Source organism: Polyergus mexicanus, unplaced genomic scaffold (assembly GCF_030449975.1).
Source record: "Polyergus mexicanus isolate NDT 795.1 unplaced genomic scaffold, iyPolMexi1.0 SCAF_7, whole genome shotgun sequence".
NCBI classification, from domain to species: domain Eukaryota; kingdom Metazoa; phylum Arthropoda; class Insecta; order Hymenoptera; family Formicidae; genus Polyergus; species Polyergus mexicanus.
The window spans coordinates 5,751,184-5,770,099 of record NW_027223327.1 but is presented as its reverse complement, the minus strand read 5'-3'; the positions used below and the strand labels follow the sequence as shown (position 1 = coordinate 5,770,099).

The 18,916-nt window shown below is 38.6% G+C and overlaps 2 protein-coding genes across 2 annotated transcripts in view; both read right to left on the bottom strand.

Annotated features, from left to right (window-relative positions):
* Oseg5 (intraflagellar transport protein Oseg5) overlaps positions 1-18,916 on the bottom strand; it is a 369,827-nt gene that overhangs the window by 177,822 nt on the left and 173,089 nt on the right. The window lies entirely within an intron of this gene.
* LOC138934825 (uncharacterized) lies at positions 1,098-2,258 on the bottom strand. The gene has a single exon (XM_070298921.1). It carries the CDS (start codon positions 2,235-2,237, stop codon positions 1,101-1,103), a length of 1,137 nt encoding a protein of 378 aa, XP_070155022.1. The 5' UTR covers positions 2,238-2,258; the 3' UTR covers positions 1,098-1,100.

The window sequence follows — 18,916 nt, the reverse complement described above, 5'->3', positions numbered from 1 at the left end:
GACGTTGTACGTCGATGTTGTAAAATTCCTTTCCCATATCGGTTTGCATGTTTTTCGGGCGTCTCTTACTATCTCGAATTATCTCAGCGATAGCATCAGCCGTCTCACTTCCGCCTTTACTCTTGAGCGGTACGGCCCACGCGTACTTGCTCAGCACATCGATGACGGTGAGTATGTAGTGGTAACCTTTGTTGAAACGAGAGTACGGACGCATCTCGACGATGTCAGCTTGCCACAGGTCATCGTAACCCCGCACTATGACGCGTCTTCGGGGAAAATTTCTTCTCGCCGAAGCATGCAGTTCCTCGACGAGTCGTAGCTTCTCGATATTTTTACGTCCGTTGGATTTTAACGATGTCATGTTTTTAGTGGTACGGCTAGTCGGCGCGTAATAATATGTGCAAAGAAATTACATTATGATTTATATCTTTAACCTTTTTTTTTTTTTTTTTTAACCATTTAATAGTCGTTTATTTCCGTTTATTGTCATTCAATAGTCGTTCTTTATCATCCGCTACCATTCGTTGCCGTTCGATAGCCGTTCGTAGTCGTTCTTGATCCGTTTGTTGCTGTCCATTGTTGTTGACGTTTCGTTGACGTTTCGTTGTCGTTTCGTTGACGTTTCGTTAGCGTTCGTTGACGTTTCGTCATCGTTTCGTTGACGTTTCGTTAGCGTTCGTTGACATTTCGTCGTCGTTCGTTGGCGTTTCTAATCTAGCAATATTCGCATGCCGAAGCTCGTTTATCAGAGTCTGTAACGCACGCACGTTTTTCTCGAACGCAGCAAGCTTCTCGTCTGACTCTTTCAGTTGATTTCTCAACGTTTTAACGCAATGATCCACGTATAGTTTGTTGACGACGTCGGTATCAGCCACAGGTTGCGCTACACGACGAATCTTGCGCGACCTCGCGTCAAAGTCCGTAACGGTGCGACACAGAGCGTTATCGCGCACGGAACTTTTCATTAATCCACTCCATCGACGGTACGAAATGACGTTCGTCACGTCGTTACTCTGCTCGGATATCCCAAATTTGTTGATATGCATCATCGATGCGAGCGATGTCGGTCGATCGATTGATTAGTTTTGTCGAGACACCGTTTAATTTATAATAATGCCGGCTTCGCGAAGTTCCTCGATGATCGACAAAATCTCGTTGTCGTGACCGTTGTGACCCGCTTGGTGCGAAGCATCCAGCAATCGTAGACGATCCACCAGCTCGTTGGGATCGTCCCAGTGCACGTAGTCAATCTTGTTATCGGTTAGCGTCATTTCGCGAGGCGCGAATAATCCCTTTCCAGATTTTGTTCTTTTGGGTTCGATCGGTATCAACTTTGCGATTATTTCTTTGTACTTGTATCCCCTGTTACTCAGTAATCGACCGTGTGCATCGTGATTGCGTTTATGCGCGCTCGTCGTCAACAGCATGCTCTTGTACGTTTGCTTATCATCCTCCGTATAGATGACGTCATCGGGAAATTTCTTAAAGATCAACTCGTAAAGACCAGGTGTGCCGACGTATCGTATGCCATCGATAATTATGCTATCCGCGTTGTCCACGTCAAAACGTTTATTACCGAACATCATTCCATTCTTGCCGAGATAAACACCGTACACGTTGTCTATACCGCTCTCTTGATCGCCGCTCAAGATAGGCCAGATGTACCTTTGACCCAGTGGACCTAATTGATCTCGCAATGTTTCTTGACCTTCCGGTGTTTGCAACTGATTTCGAACGGATGTCATGAGCGAGTCGTCCGTGGTTTCAAAAACATCCTGGCTCGTGAATAATTCGGGCATCGTAGGTTGTATAGTTCTCATTGACGCGGACGGTGTAGAGGTTATCAGCGGTACATCCAGTGGAGCGTCCGATCGTTTCGATTTATGCGGTGTCGGTGAGCGATCCGACCTGACGTTTGATCGTTTTCTCTTTTGCGGTGGCACATCATCATCATCATCATCATCATCCTTCTCGCACTTCGGGATGGACAACGCTTCGATCCCCGCGTTGGTGTTACTCGCAGGCTCGTTCTTCACCGCGATCGAGCTAGAGTTGTCGACGATCTTTTGTAACGGCTCGATGAGAGGTCTAAAGCGTCTATCCAACACGATATCCTCCTCGATCTTACCGGTCTTCAAAGCGCGATGTTTCTTGCGAATCGATTCGCTAGTTTTCACAATTGCCCTCGCAATCTTCTCGCGCTCGCGAATATCCTCGTTCTTATCGATCGCAGCCATCGCGGAAAAACAAAAATGTCAATCTCTCTTTCACGTTTCACCCCGACGAAGTATCGACAACGACTAATCGTTTTGCGGTATCGCGAACACGTTAAATCCTTTTCTGTATCGACCATCGTTGAGCGAACTGTCCTTGTCTATTACTACGAATCCGTACTTGCGCTGCCAACAATCGCGACACAACGCGCAAAATTCATCGTACGGCATATCGGTATTCACGTGATCGTTGTACACGTGTTTCAGGTTGGTACCATCCTGTTTGAACAAGATCAGCAGGTTCGCGTTGTCGCGTATCAGATGTTTAGGTATTCTCGCGTACGTCTGGCAGAGATAAAAGCAGTCGACGCTCGAGTGTCGACCCATTGAAAAGTACTCTCTCACCGCATTTTGCTTATCGCATGCCACGTCATCGAACACGAAGATCGAGTTTGGACGCGCCTCGCTCGGCGGAATGACGTCACTGTTGTTGGAGAATGTGAAGTAGCCGATTTCATCGATCGATGTCAACAAATTTTCCAGATATCGATATTTCGGTTGTTGCAACGATTTTGAGTACACGTACACGTTTTCGAAACGTACACCGTGCGGACTTTCCAGCAGGCTTATTAGAACGTTGGTTTTACCACAATTCGAGGGGCCACAAACGATCGCGCGTATAGTAGTCGGTAGCATCGTACCATGCTTGCGCATCTCCGCGTTGTCCCCCATCGATCGTAATCTGTCGTCGCAATTCGTCACGCGTATTGCCAAAGGTTGTCGCACGAATTTCATTTTCACACTGCCGACTGAGGAATGCTGGATCGAACGCCTATTTATAGATGCGCGGAACCGCAAATCGCTCAGTAACAAAAATGTTCGTGCTGCTGTTGAGACCTTCCGATATTTACAATTTGAGCGCCGAACAGTTACAATTTGTGCCGAAAGTCGTTCTGCTGCGAATGTGCGGCGATCACGTCCACTACATGTGGGACAAGCTTCCCGAACATATAAAAGCTGACTCAGAGGTTCAACAATATCGGCACTGTTACGAACATTACAATCAACCGTGGCAGCGAACGCACATCGACGGTCCAGCACCGTTAATAAAAAATTGTGACAAATGCCAGCAAAAATTATAAGAGGTTGTGGTTTCTTAAATCGTGCGATAAACGCACTTCCTTTCGAGTTACATATTCCCGGCTATCAGTTTTGCGGTCCGGGCACTCATTTGGAAAAACGATTGGCGAGAGGTAATCGGGGTATAAATCCATTGGACGCGGCGTGCTGCGAGCACGATATAGCGTACTCCCGGAGCAACGATCTCACCGAGAGACACGCGGCTGACAAGATACTCGCCGAAAGAGCGCGAAAACGCATCGTTGCGAAAGATTCGACTCTCGGTGAGAGAGCCGCAGCCACAGCTGTTTGGGCAGCGATGAAAACCAAGACAAAAATCGGTATGGGTATGAAGACGAAGACGAATACGAAGACGAAGACGAAGATGAGGACTACGCGGAAAAGGTCGACGAAAAAACGGATACTTCCGACAGCGAAACGAGGCGGTGTATTGCCGATTCTACCAATGTTGGGCGCGCTCGGATCCTTGATCGGTGGAGCAGCCGGCGTGGCTAAGACGGTGAACGACAGCAAAGCCGCGCGCCGTCAGCTGGAGGAGCTGCAACGTCACGATCGCGCGATGGAAGGCAGCGGACTTTATCTCGCTCCGTATAAATACGGACAGGGACTGTATCTCGGTCCGTACAAACGCGGACAAGGAGTGGCAACGAAGAAAAAAAAAAACGTCGAAAAGACGCTAAAAATGCCCACGGGTGTGACAACAAACATACAATTAGAACAATTGGCGAAACGTATGCGTATACCGTACTTTAGAGGGGTTTTCATGCGTGATTCGTTACCGATCGGTGGTATATATCGAAACGAGAGCGGCATCGTGAATTTGGATATCACCAAAGGACCGGGTACTCATTGGGTAGCGTACGCAAAGAGGGGAAATCGTGCTATATATTTCGACGGTTTTGGTAATCTTCGACCGCCGAATGAATTGGTGCGATATTTCGGACGGTACGTTACGAAGATCGAGTACAATCGCACGTCCTTTCAAACTTACGATCAAAGCATCTGCGGACAATTGTGTCTGCGGTTTCTCCGAACGGTCGACGACAATCGGTGTGAATTTAAAGCCTGACGATGCGCCGTTAAGACTCAGTATTCGTTAAACAGTTTTGTCGACATGTCTATGACTTTCACGCTAACCGGGAAGAGTAGCGTCCTCGCGGCACACTACCATCCAGCTGTAGATTTGAGCGACGGTGATTACGAGCTCGGTCTAACTAATTTTGAAACTTATCATACGATATCGAACGTGAATTCCTCGAATAATAAATTTTATTTCGATGAAGATGACACGGAAATTACGATTCCCGAGGGATCGTACGAGATACACGCAATACACGAGTTTTTGAAACGTGCAATTTCACGGAAACGCCCGCGACGCGTAGTTCGCTCCGACAATCGCGGTGATATCACGGTGATATCGCGAGAGGAGACCGTTCGAGCGAACGGTGACGAAGACGAGGCTGTAGAATACCCGATAGTGCTCCGTGCTAATTACAATACGATGAATAGCGAGATCAAGTGCGCATTCAGAGTAAACTTTAACAAACCTAACAATATTGGATCGCTGCTGGGATTCTCGTCGAAGCGTATATTGCAGCCGAAACAGTGGTATCAATCGGACATACCGATTAATATCATCAACGTAAACATTATCCGCGTAGAGTGTAACGTGACCGCGGGTGCATTCAGCAACGGCAAACGCGTTCATACGATACATGAATTTTCACCGAGCGTTCCGCCAGGATATAAGATATCGGAAACACCGGCGCAGATCATTTACCTGCCGATCATTGCGCGGAGCATTACGGATCTAACGATACGCGTCGCGGATCAAGACGGACGATTGCTCGATTTTCGAGGAGAAGAGATTACCATCAGATTGCACGTACGACGGCGACAAAATTAGCGTGCGATACATGAGATGCTCGTGTTGAACGACTCGAAACACGCGAAAGATAATAATATCTTTACGGTACCGATTGATGATATCATCCGATCATCATCATCATCATTAGGTTGCGCTAAAAAGATCAGAAAGAAGCTCAACGCATCGAACGTTAAATTTTTACAATCTTTGGGATTCGCGGTGCGAAATATCTAAGAAAACATGACCGATATCCTTAATATCGGAGGTGAGCCGGTCTTTGACGATCGTATCGTCAAGATCGAGACTCACACGTACAACCCGTACGCCAATACGACGTTTGAGCACAGCGATGAGATACGAATACCCATACAACAACAGGATCTGTATACTTTGCCGTATGAGAGTTTTCTGTACATCGAGGGAAAATTAGTGATAAACAAACCAGCTGAAGGATTTGATGTTGTACTGGGGAATAATTGCGTCGCGTTCATGTTTGATGAGATTCGATACGAACTCGACGGTGTGGAGATTGATCGTAGCAGAAATGTGGGAATAACCAGCACACACAAGAACTATGTAACGATATCATCCGATAGAACCGTGATTATGAGAAACGCCGGCTGGGATTCGCCTATTAACACGAATGGATACTTTAATTTTTGCGTACCGCTCTACATGTTATTGGGATTTTGCGAGGATTACAGGCGCGTGGTGATTAACGCTCGTCACGAATTGATCTTAATACGATCGCGCAACGATAACAATTGCCTGATTGGAAATTTGGTGCTGGAGCCTGTGATCGACATATTCAAGATACAATGGCGAATGCCGCACGTCGTATTGAACGAGATTAACAAGTTATCGATGCTGCGTGCCTTGGAAAGCGGACAATACCTCAGTATGGGTTTCCGCTCGTGGGATCTGTACGAATTTCCGCTATTGCAGCGTACAACCAAACATTCGTGGCCCATTAAGACCGCGACTCAGCTGGAGAAGCCGCGATACGTTGTTTTCGTTCTGCAGACAGGTCGAAAGAACGTCATGTCTGAGGATACGAGTCGATTCGACGACTGCAAATTGACCAACGTGAAACTCTATCTGAACTCGGAATGTTATCCGTACGACGATATGAATCTGGATTTCGATAAAAACAGATGGTCGATTTTGTACGACACGTATCAACGTTTCTGCAAAAATTATTACGGATACGAGTATCTCGAGCCGAGTCTCACCGTCACGCAATTTTTACGTAACGGTCCATTCGTGATCATCGATTGCTCTCGACAAAACGAATCGGTCAAAAGCGCAACCGTGGATGTGAGATTGGAATTCGAGTGTAAGGAGAACGTGCCGCCGAATACCACAGCGTACTGCCTCATCATACACGATCGCGTGATTCAGTACAACCCGTTGACCAATGTTGTGCGCAAAATCACCTAAGTGTGGGGGGAGGGGAGAATGAGACGATATAAAATCTATAATACATCAGGATCAATCGCAGTCTTCTTCTTTTCGACGTGCTGATATAAAAAAAACGTCATGTCCGTACCAACGTTCGTGGACCTACAAGGATTCTTCATCGGGATGAAATTTGTCGTAAAGGAGGTGGCGGTGCTGAGAAAGGGGACCGTTCTGGCGCATTACATTTTTACATACCCCCTACCATGGAATCTCCTCACAAAATCCGACAAATCGTGTGCTTCCTGGCTGATCGCGAATCACCATGGATTACGATGGGAAGACGGAAACGTACCGTACAGCATGGCTAAACGCTTGATTACATCAGCCGTGCTTGGAACAGAAGAGGATGGCGATACGTCGACTCTCGTGTACGTCAAGGGATGCCAGAAACGAGAATGGCTGGTGGATTTACTTGAGAATTATGCGAGAGAAAACCTAATCATCGAGACTTTGGATGCTGATTACGAAGATATTGAATCTTTAAATAATCTAGATGTTACTAATACTATACGATGTGGAAAACATGTTAAGAATTGTGCATTACAGAATGTATTAAAAATATTTAACTGGTGGTTGCAACGTTAAAAAAAAAAATATTTTTATAAATAAGATGTGTAAACGTATTTAATGTTTTTTATTTCTTATTCTCCCCACTCCTTTCCTCGGAAGTTGTTTCTAAGAATTCTTTTAACATTGATCGTTGCCCCTTCTCCTAAATTTTCTGAGCATTAATCTCCCACCACATCATATTTTTGAAAATAAGCGTATTATCGGTTAGTTTTTACACGATCAGTGTCGCGTCAACCGTTCTACTTCTCATAACTTAGAGAAATGTACTCCGCCGAAGGAAACAGCAACGGTGGCAGACGCATGAATTATTACGTTCCTCGAGATGAAATTAGGCCGTACAAGAAACCGCTTGATTTGTAAGTATCACAAATTTTCATATATATATATATATATTTTTTTTTTTTTCCATGCTATTTCATATTTAATCGTATTTTTCAGACACGGTAAACCTCGTTGTATACCACGTATTTTGGTACGCAGATTCGCTTTGACGCGCACTGCGTATAAATACTTGGATATTGGAATCAGCGTTGAATCACAGCGTGGAATTACATCTCTGCGATAACCGAGGCAATCAAATCGTATTATCTATTGACACATGGGAATCGCTAATGCTGAAACGAGCGGACGTTGAACGACTTGTGCAAACGCCCGATCATACACCAATATGGATTAACGATTTAACAATCGAGATTGTTAAAATACACGATACGAGTGTTGTAAAACTTACGTTACGCGATTCTTGCTTGTACATGAAACCGTCAACTATATTTTTCTTATTCGAACTCGAACACTGTGTTAATCATGAATATTTGAAGCTGTGTGAGAATTTAGAAGCTGTAAATGAGAGTTTCGATCGATTTGTCGTTAATTTGCAAGGTAATATGTTTGGCGCCGAGAAAGATAACGCTGTTAAAATCTTGCGCGATGTTTTTGATAAAACATCTATCATAGATTGCGAACTATTAGCTTATGCTGTGGATGAAATTTTGTCTGAAACCTTGAGACGAGGTGATGTATTTTAACATAAATAAATGTGCTAAAAAAAAATGAAAAGAAAAAAATGTTTATTTCTTTCGCTTCCCTTCCCTTCCCCACTTATAAGATAGATATGTAATTGTGGCGCGACCGGATGGGAGAAGGATAGCGCGAGGCGTTCGCGAGTAGGAAAAGGAAAGCATTCTATGGGTGTGGGAGAAGGATAGCGCGAGACATGCACGAGTAGGAAAAGGAAAGAAGGAAGCACAGAAATAATCGACATTTTTAAAATCTAGTAATAATAATAATAATAATAATAATAATAATAATAATAATAATATGGGTATTTCGTTAGAAGAATTTTATTATCTAGTCGGTATCTTTTAGTTTTCTACCAAAAAATTCCACTTTCTCTTCCAAAGGGACTCGGGCGCTTTGGCGTTCGTATCACGCGATAGTTTTAATATCTATTGATATGTACATATGTTGATCGATTGAGAATCGGAAAGAAATATAGAAGAGAGTATAGAAAGTGTTAAAAAAGTAATGAATTTCATGTATATATCAAATATATTTTTATGTTTAACATATTCAAATCTTATTTGATTTTTATTATTGTGCTATACATGAAAGCAACATTATATCTTGCGAGACGCTATTTGTTCATAATATAATATAAATATAATAACCCGCCTTTGTAATACACCGCGCCGATTCGGCCGCACGTGCAATCTTGCGAGACACTATTTGTTTGTAATATAATATAAATATAATATAATAATATATGTATACTGTCATATTTTTTAAATAATCAAACATTAATACTGATAAATAATATTTATCAAATAGCATAGAAAAATGTGATAAATATAGATACAAGCATTTATCACAAATCAATAGAAATGCTATATTTATTAAGTAAAGGAAAAGGAGGACTTTGGACGAATGATTGTTCCTTATCGGCTTTCACCCGCGTGATATCATTCCCCCGCGGCACCAAAATCCCCCTCCGCCCGCGTGACGTCATGCTCCCTCGCCCGCAAGGTTTCCCCTCGACCCGCATTCCCCTCGGAGGACCTGCGTTAGAACTCTCCTAGTTCTACTACTTCAACCTCACGTTCCGTCATTGCTACGATTTTCAGGATCGGTTCTGGTATCTCGGAGCGTACTGCTCGAGCGGATTCAGGAATCGTTCTGGTCCCGAGATGCCGAAACGCTGTCTTCTTATACCCGAGCGTCTATCGGTAATTGCGTCGTTCGCCCCCGGGTGGGGATAACGACGCGTTGTTTTCGGCGGGTAAATTACGGTAAACGCGTCGCTTCCCCTGGGCGAGACGACGCGGAGTTTCGGCGGGTGACGCTCGGGATCTTCCGGCAGCGCTCGGCTATGCTCGGTCTTCGGCGTAACGGCGGCCGTATAACGGCCGTATGGTTGTTTATCACAACCGCGGTTTTGAGATATTAAAAAGGGCGCTAGGCGCCTCTGCCACTGCCCGGCTGGTGTTCGCCGGGCGGCAGACTTCCGGCTGGTTACGTGCCGGGTAACGATGGGGGGTGCATCGTTACAGATTAAAATTAACTTTGATTTGTATTGTTAGATTAAAATTAACTTTGTTTTGAATTATTGAATTAAAATTGGCTTTAATTTTGAAACTGGCTTTGACTTAATTTAAAATTGACTTTGATTTGGATTATTTAATTGGAGATAATTGAAACAAAAGTTTCCGCTATATTTGGACAAATCTCTTTGGTTTTTGATGAAGATTGACAGTCTTTTTTAGTTATCATTCATTTCGTTTCATTTTTTTTATTTTTTGAAATTGGCTTTGATTTAATTTTAAATTGACTTTGATTTGGATTATTTAATTGGAATTGGTTTTGACTTGGATTGTTGGATTAAAATTGATTTTTATTTGGATTGAAATTTGCTTTAACTTGAATTAAAATTGGCTCTGATTTGAACTGAAGTTGATTTTGGCTTGATTTAAAATTGGCTTTGACTTGAATTGAAATTGGCTTCGATTTAAATTGAAATTGGCTTTGACTTGGATTGTTAGATTAAAATTGTTTATATCCTGATTTAAAATTCATTTTGATTTGAATTGATATTGGCTTTGAGAAATTGAAATTGGCTTAAATTTTAATTATTTTATTGGAATTGGCTTTAATCTGGACAATTTAATTGAAATTGACTTTAACTTTGATTGTTGGATTGAAATTGATTTTGACCTAAATTGAAATTTATTTTAATTTTGATTAAAATTGGGGTAATTATTTACTATAACGGACCCAGCTCCAATCACGTTGACCTTGATATATGTTGTCAAGGACTTGATCCTGAATAACTTTTTCTTATAACTTAATCGGCGGTCTCTTATAATTTTTGAGATATTTAAAGTTTAAGTTGGATTCGAAACTAAAATTTGATTTAAGTTATACGACGTAATTCACACCAAATTTTTGTTTTAAATAAGAAATAGGTTTGGGTTAGGTTATATCTTCCGGAAGTGGAGCCCCCCCCCCTCAGGGGGGGGGCGGAACCCACTGTATCCATGCATATACTTTACAATGCAAAATGAGGTTCAGCCTAGAATTGTTGTGTGAATGGGAAAGTGTATTCGTGGATGTAATGGGTTCCGTCCCCCTTGCGGGGGGACTCCACTTCCGGAAGATATAACCTAACCCAAACCTATTTCTGATTTAAAACTAGACCCTCATGCAGGAGTTCACACACAAAACATAGAACGCATATGGCGTGATATTTGAAATGGAATACTAAAATATGGAACTCGTGATTATCATTACATACATTATTTGGCTGAGTTTATATTTAAACGTAAATATCAATATTGTGAACGAATACGTAATTTTTTTGAAATAATGACAACATTGTATCCCTTAGATGAAAACAGTACATTTGCAACTGTAGAATAAATAAAATTTTTGATTCCTATGTGTACTGATTTTTTCTAATATTATATTAATTATGTAAAGACCTTGTTTCACATTTAAATCAGGGTTCTGATGCAGATGGACCTCGTTTCTTGCGTGGAAATTACAAACTTATGTAAAAATTAATATTTTATTTTTCAAACTTTATTTGTTAATAACTTTTTAATAAACAACGACCGCCGATTAAGTTATAAGGAAAAGTTACTCAGGATTATGTCCTTGACAACATATATCAAGATCAACGTGATCGGAGCTGGGTCCGTTATAGTAAATAATTACCTTAATATATTTTTATTAATTTAATATTATTATTGTTAAATAATATTTTTATAATTTAGTGTTTATATATTAAAAAGCAACATCTTTATAATTTTTAATTAAATACAACTAATTTATAAATTTTATAAGGTATTAAAAAAGTTATTAATAGTAATTTTACATAATTTCATTAAACTAATAATTAATTATGCCTCGAAGAAAAGTAGTTCAAACTTTTGAAGAAGAAGAATTCCAACGTAATAAACGAAAAAGAAAAGCAAAATCTCAGATTGAGAGACGGGAAACGAAACGAATGATAACTAAAAAAGATTGTCAATCTTTATCAAATACCAGTGATATTTGTCCAAATATAGCGCAAACTTTTACAAGCTTCTCGAAAAACATAGTAATAGATTATCATGCTTCAGTCAATCCATCTATGAACGTAGTATATCCAACAAATAATGTTAATGTTAGCGATGATACTGATATGATTAGGAATGCTCACAATTCAACTATAGAAACATTATTAAATAACAATATTATTTCCTCTATACCTAGCACATCAAATAGTACACACAATATAGTTAATAAAAGTAAGGTTGCAAATCGTATCGAAAAAACTCGAACTTTAAAAAAAGGATATGCAGACATTAATACGTCTTATACTATTCAACTACAAAATATCATAGAGTATTACATAGGAAAAATGAATATATGTTGTGAACATTGTGGTGCAAAACATTTTAATTCTGAAAAAGTAGCTAATAAAGGTAATTTATTTAACGATAGTTGCAGCCATGGTTCTATTAAATTAGATTCTTTACCACAACCTCTGTATGAACTTTATGAATTATTTACTGGAAATCATCCAAAATCAAAACATTTTTATAATCGTATTTGTGGTTACAATAATACATTTTCATTCGCCTCCTTTAATGCAAACTTATCAGATTTTAGTGCACAAAGACGTGAACCTTATTGTTTTAAAATTCAAGGACAAATCTATTATCAAATTAATTCTGCGTTGTATCCCGCACCTAACGAAATGCCAAGTTATGGTCAGTTCTTTATCGTGGATAATAATGAAGCGACAGAGTGTCGATTACATCGAAATTCGAATCTTGATGAATAAATTTTACATTCAATAGATAATATGATGCGTACGAATAACATTTTCGCACAATCTTATCGAATGATGCACGAAGAAATTCAAATGCCGCAGCAAACAACTGAAAATAACAGTATACGTGAATTACAATTGGGGTTTTTAACAAAAAAGGGTATCGATCGTGGCCGATACAATGTGAAAAAGGTAAATGAAGTTGCAGCTGTTTTTTCTACTACGGCAGATGGTGAAATTCCGGAAATTTACAATGACAATTTATAATGAAAGTAATAAAGCATTACAACAAGTCAGTACGATGGATCCAAATACAGAGCCATGGATTTATCCATTATATTACCCATATGGTAATCAAGGTTGGCATGGTAATTTACAACGCAACAATAGTAATAAACGAATAAGGAGAGCTGCATACGTAAAATATCGAATAGCTATATGTGATAATTTTAATATTTTCGTCATGGGAAGACGATTATTTCAGCAATGGCTTGTAGATAGTTATATAAAAATTGAAAAAGATCGAATTAATTATTGTAAGCAGAATAAAAAACAATTGCGAATTGAGACTTATCAAGGATTAATTGATTATTTAGCAAACGCCGCCAATAATAACGATGCTCACATTGGAAAAATGATTATACTTCTGTTACGTCCTGGCGACTCCACGATTCCTTCCTTTCGCAATGTTGCGGCAACGATAATCGATCGGTGATAAAAATAAGTCGTTCAGTAAATGGAGCATCTTGCGCCACGCATTTCTTTAAACATTTAGTCACTTGTCAATATCAATATCTATGAGCAACCGTGGGAAAGATGCGAGAGACCGGTGACGAAACCGCGCCAGTCGCCTAAAAATAAATAAAATCAGTAGATACCCTCGAAATAGAATTTTCCAACGGAAGAATAAATTGATATCGAAAAGATAATAAAATTCCCTCTAAGAAAATATCCGACAAACGTAACTAAATCAATAATGATGAAACTCCTGTGACGACATATCCAGTAACGACGGTAAGACCCTTTCTAATCAGATCACGTGCGCAAGACAAAATCTAATACCCAACTGATATCGAGATCACCAATCGACGATCGCCACGGGTAAAAATTCGAAAAGTAGGAGAAACACCTCGCCTAATGAGGGCATTGGCATAATTTTTAATTCGTTGGAGACTTGGAAGATTCCCACTCTTAGAAATTAGAATACACCCCTAAAAAAGAGATATAAAAAGAGGACCCAAAGGGCCACTCACTGACTTACTTAGCACTTGCTTTACGCACTTACTTAGCACTTGCTTAGCACTTGCTTACCACTTCACTTACTTAGCACTTGCTTTACTCACTTACTCACTCACTTAATTCTGTGCGTGCGTCTTCAGTTAACATAAGTCTCATTAAGTGCCGTGGCACCGCGAAAACTACTAGAAAAATTATACCAGTGCACTCATCGCCTGATTAATCTGGATCCCGGCAACCCGGCACATTAAGAAAATCCGCACCTTCACCTACGGAACAAAAAGTAAATCACATTCATCCAATTTAATTTGCGCTATTAACCCTCGTGAGACATAACCCATTACGTTATATTATATTAACGCTGGTTTTCATAGTGAAAACCAGATCCGGCATTCCAAGCCAAACGTTCATTCGCAGGAGTCGGAGGACTCGAACGCCGGTAAAATGCAGATTCTGCGCTACTCACAATAACAATTCAACAACAGTATCTGTTAGACCTACTCTTCTCCTCTCGCCTAACTACCCCTCTCCCAGCTACTCCCCAATCTACTTCCCCGAAGTCACTGAACCTCCGCTTTCCCCTCGTTCCTTCTCCTCTCTATCTACTGTCCTCCTAAACAATTCACCCCCAACTTCCCCGCACCTTTCAGAGTCGGAATTCGAGCAAGCGATAGAAGAGTTTTGCAACGAATTGCCCGACCTGGAAGCCGACTCATCTTACCAGGATTAACCAAAACTAAAAATTCCCCCTTCTCTCTCTCTCTCTCCTTCATACCGCATCCTCTTACTCACTCTCACACATACACACACATGTTTTTATTTTTTTTATTATTTATTATTAAACCTTTACATTGTATTAACTAGTCAGAACCAAAAATTTAACGATAGAGACTTTCCCTCGTCATTCTGACTGATGCCCTCCGTACCATTGTAACACCCGCGGAGCGATAAGCTCAACCACACACAACCACTCACACTCACACGATAAATGTAATCACTTTCTACATATATATTATATATCATGTATTTGAACCTTTATTTTTATAATGAATAAAATTATATTTTTTATTAATTAAACAATTCTTAATCCCTCTCTCGTTCCCAGTACAAAGATCGCACTAGGTTCCATCCCGCGTAAAAGGGATTAAATTCCCTGACCGAAAAGGGACCACCGAGCGAACGTCTGAATAAACAGCGTAATAGCGATCCGAACGGTCGTTTACCTGCTTTGCGGACTTGTCAGTTCGTTCGACCCGATTCCGAACGCCACGAGACGTTTAAACTTCGGGAAAATAAAAGATAGTTGTTGCGCCCTTCCGTCGACTCATCCTTCCCCGAGTCTGGACGTAACACTTCTATCGACATTTGTGGGTTCACCGCGTAATATGTTGCAACATTATCAAGATGCGATGGCTATTGTTCGAAAATGGAAAACCAGATATCTTCGTTACTATGACATAATCCAAATTGGCGCGAAATTAAAGAGAATTTACTTCAGAATCAACAACCTGCAGATAAGCCAGATATATGTGCTCGTGTATTTAATATAAAAAAGGATTATTTAATCGATGTTACCGTTAGACAAAAATTTTTTGATGAAGTTTTGACATACGTTTATGTAATAGAATTTCAAAAACGTGGATTACCATATATACATTTGTTGATTACATTAAAACAGAATTGCAAAATATCAAATTCTGAAATAGTTGATAAATTTATTTCCGCAGAAATTCCTGATCCTAATGAAAATGAAAGTTTACATAATGTTGTAATGAAACATATGATTCATGGGCCATGTGAAGATTGGTGTTTGAGAAACGATAAATGTTCGAAACATTTTCCAAAATCATTTCGACCTGAGACGACTATGGATGAAGATGGATATCCGCAATATCGTCGAAGAAATAATGGATTACTGTATGAAAGAGCTGGACGATATATTGTTGATAATCGATACGTTGTTCCATTTAATCCAACGCTCTTACTTTTATTTAATAAACATATTAATGTTGAAATAGTTTCGAGTATACAATATTAAGGAAAAAAGGATAGTTTATTTAAAATTAAAGAAGAGGAAGAATAAGCAAGAGAGAGAGAGAGAGAGAGAGAGAGGGAGAGAGAGAGAGAGAATATATGTGGGTGCATCTATTTATGGTTGATCTGTATTACAGATTACGTAAAATGAGAACATTTGATATGAGTGAGATTCGCCGATCTGTCGGCATCCATGTTGATCAAACTTTTTACTTATCCCTCAACGCAAAAATGCTTAGGGTAGAGTATAATATAATTGTTGAATCATTTTTATGCATGCGCGGAGAACACATTTTCGAGAATGTCTCCAATTTAGGAGAAAAGTGATTTACGTAAGATTTTAGATTAGCTATGTCTTTGTGTAGTTTGTAGTATTCTCTAACTTTACAGAGCGTATATTTAATATATTTCTCTCAGATTTTATTTTTTTACAAAACATACAGAAGTATTATCGCAAATTAAAAATGCAATTAATTTAACTGTAATCTCCTCAACTGTTGTTTTATCCATTAACTCGATAATTCGAGAGATTTAAGAAAAAATATTTTCAATCATGGACAATTTTATGTTGCATTTTCACGAGTTAGATCTTGGGAATCATTGAAAATTTATTTAGGACAAGAAAGACAAAACGGATTGATTAAAAATTATGTATATACAGAAATGTTTCAATAAAAATGTTTTGAACGTGTTGATTTTATAATTAAATTATAATTGTTCTAATAAATTTTATATTATTTATACACATATTTGAAATGATTACAAACAAACATAATTTTGTTTCAATATTTTATAATATTACTTTTTCTATATATTTATTTATTCGACAGTGTATCCTATGATGAACAATGCTTTTTGGGAATGCATTATTCCATATGCCCATATGCATAATTCTGAGGATGCACTATCTATAATAAAATCATTCGTTATGTAAAGTAAAAAGATTTATTTGGTATAATAACAAGAAGCTAAAATGTTAAAATTGTTTCTTAATTTTTTAAAGCGATAAATCACAATTCAATATTTTACATGGAAATTATAATAGTAATGAGAAAACTTTGCATAACATGCATGTATCTCTCTTAAGAGGATATACTATGCAAATATGAAGTTTGAATTGGTACTTTCCCGGCAAAACCAAGTTTTTATTAATTTTGGAAATGTAACAAAGAATTTTTTTCATAAATGATTAGTTAGACAATTCTTAGATGTTTTTTAAATTATTAGATCTAATTTTGAAGCATATTGATTATTTTTCAGGATATAGTTAATGAACTTATTTTTAAGAATTATATAGAACGTCAAATATAAATAAACAAATTAAATAACTATGTCTATAAAAAAATAATCGAAGTGCTTTGAAATTGGATTAAATAACTCAAAATACGTACATCAAAGAATCGTCTAATTAATCATTTATGACAAAAGATTTTGTTATATTTATAAAATTAATAAAAATTTAGTTTTGGCGAAAATGTACTGATTCAAACTTCATGTGTGCATGATAGATGCTCTTAAAATAGAAATGTTAATTTAATTTTTTACAAAAAATTGAATTTGTCTAGAATTTAATGTGATAATAGTAACAGATGTGAATCATAATATTGACAAAAACATTTGCTTATATTAATGTTGTAATTAATATACCCCAATATATAAGTTTTCAATTTTACAATTGTATAAAAATTAAATGCAGTAAGATAATAATAAATAAAAAATAACATAGATGGCGCGCGCGAAGCGCGCGTGTGGGTGTTATATAGTTAAATAACTAGACTTCGGAATTCAATATAAAATATTTAATATTTGAGAACGATGTTTACAAGTTGATGGTCAATAAACGAATGAATAAATGTTTCACAATTTGTTGTATGTTTTTAATGTTGTTATGTAAAATGTTTAATCAATAAATGAGATGTGTGAAAATAGTTACAAATGTATTTTATGAATTGGTAACAAAATGATCTTGAATTTAGTCGCAGAAACGCTACAGTACTCCCCTCCCAGCGACGTTGCGAATTTAACTTTCTTCTTAGGGCCAGAATACGTTTTAAGATGTTTTCTAAGTGTAGTTGATTGAGGTGAATTAGAAGAAGAAGGAGATGTCATGATAATGAAATCAGTGCTGGTTTCTTTCGGTAGGAAGGCTGGTTTAAAACGTTCTATGATGATATTAACAATTTTTCCTGAAACATCGATTGCGAATAAATTATCATTAATTCTATTAACAATACGAAAAGGACCAGAATAAGAAGGTTGAAGAGATTTTCTAACTGCATCTTCACGAAGCCAAACGTGAGTACAATCATATAAATTTTTATGAAAGAAAGGTGTTTTTTTGTGGTGATGCGCAGTAGATCTTGATTTGATCTCTCTCATATGTATCTTATGTTTTTCAATGAAAATTTCAGGGTCAGATGGAAGATCCTCTTCAATGAAAAATTCTCCAGGAATCCTTAATGAAGATCCATAAAGCATTTCTGCAGGAGATGCATTCAAATCTTCTTTAAAGCAAGTACGAAGTCCAAGTAAAACAGTTGGTAAAATCTCAATCCAATTTTCATTTGCGTGACACATAATAGCGCTCTTCAATGTACGGTGCCATCGTTCTAGGATGCCATTGGAAGCTGGATGATAAGCTGAGGTTCTAATTCGCTCGCAACCAATTAGGTTGGTGAGAGCCTTAAATAATGCAGCTTCAAATTGAGGACCTTGATCGGTTGTGATCGTCTGAGGAGCACCATATTTCGCAACTCAGTGCGTATACCAGGTATATAAATATGAAACCGGAATTTTTGTATAGAAAATACACGTTTATTGTATGAAAATGATAAAACATATTTTATTCGAAGTATTGCCCATTGCTAGCTATACATTTTTCCCATTTCTCTGACAATTTGTGGATGCCACGCCAAAAAAACTGTTGCTCCTTTGAGGCAAACCAATCATCGAGCCATTTTCGTACATTTTCGTAAGAAGTGAAGTGCTGCTCAGCAAGTGCGTGTCCCATCGATGCAAATAAGTAGTAATCGGATGGAGCCAAGTTTGGTGAGTAAGCCGCATGCGAAAGTATTTCCCAACTAA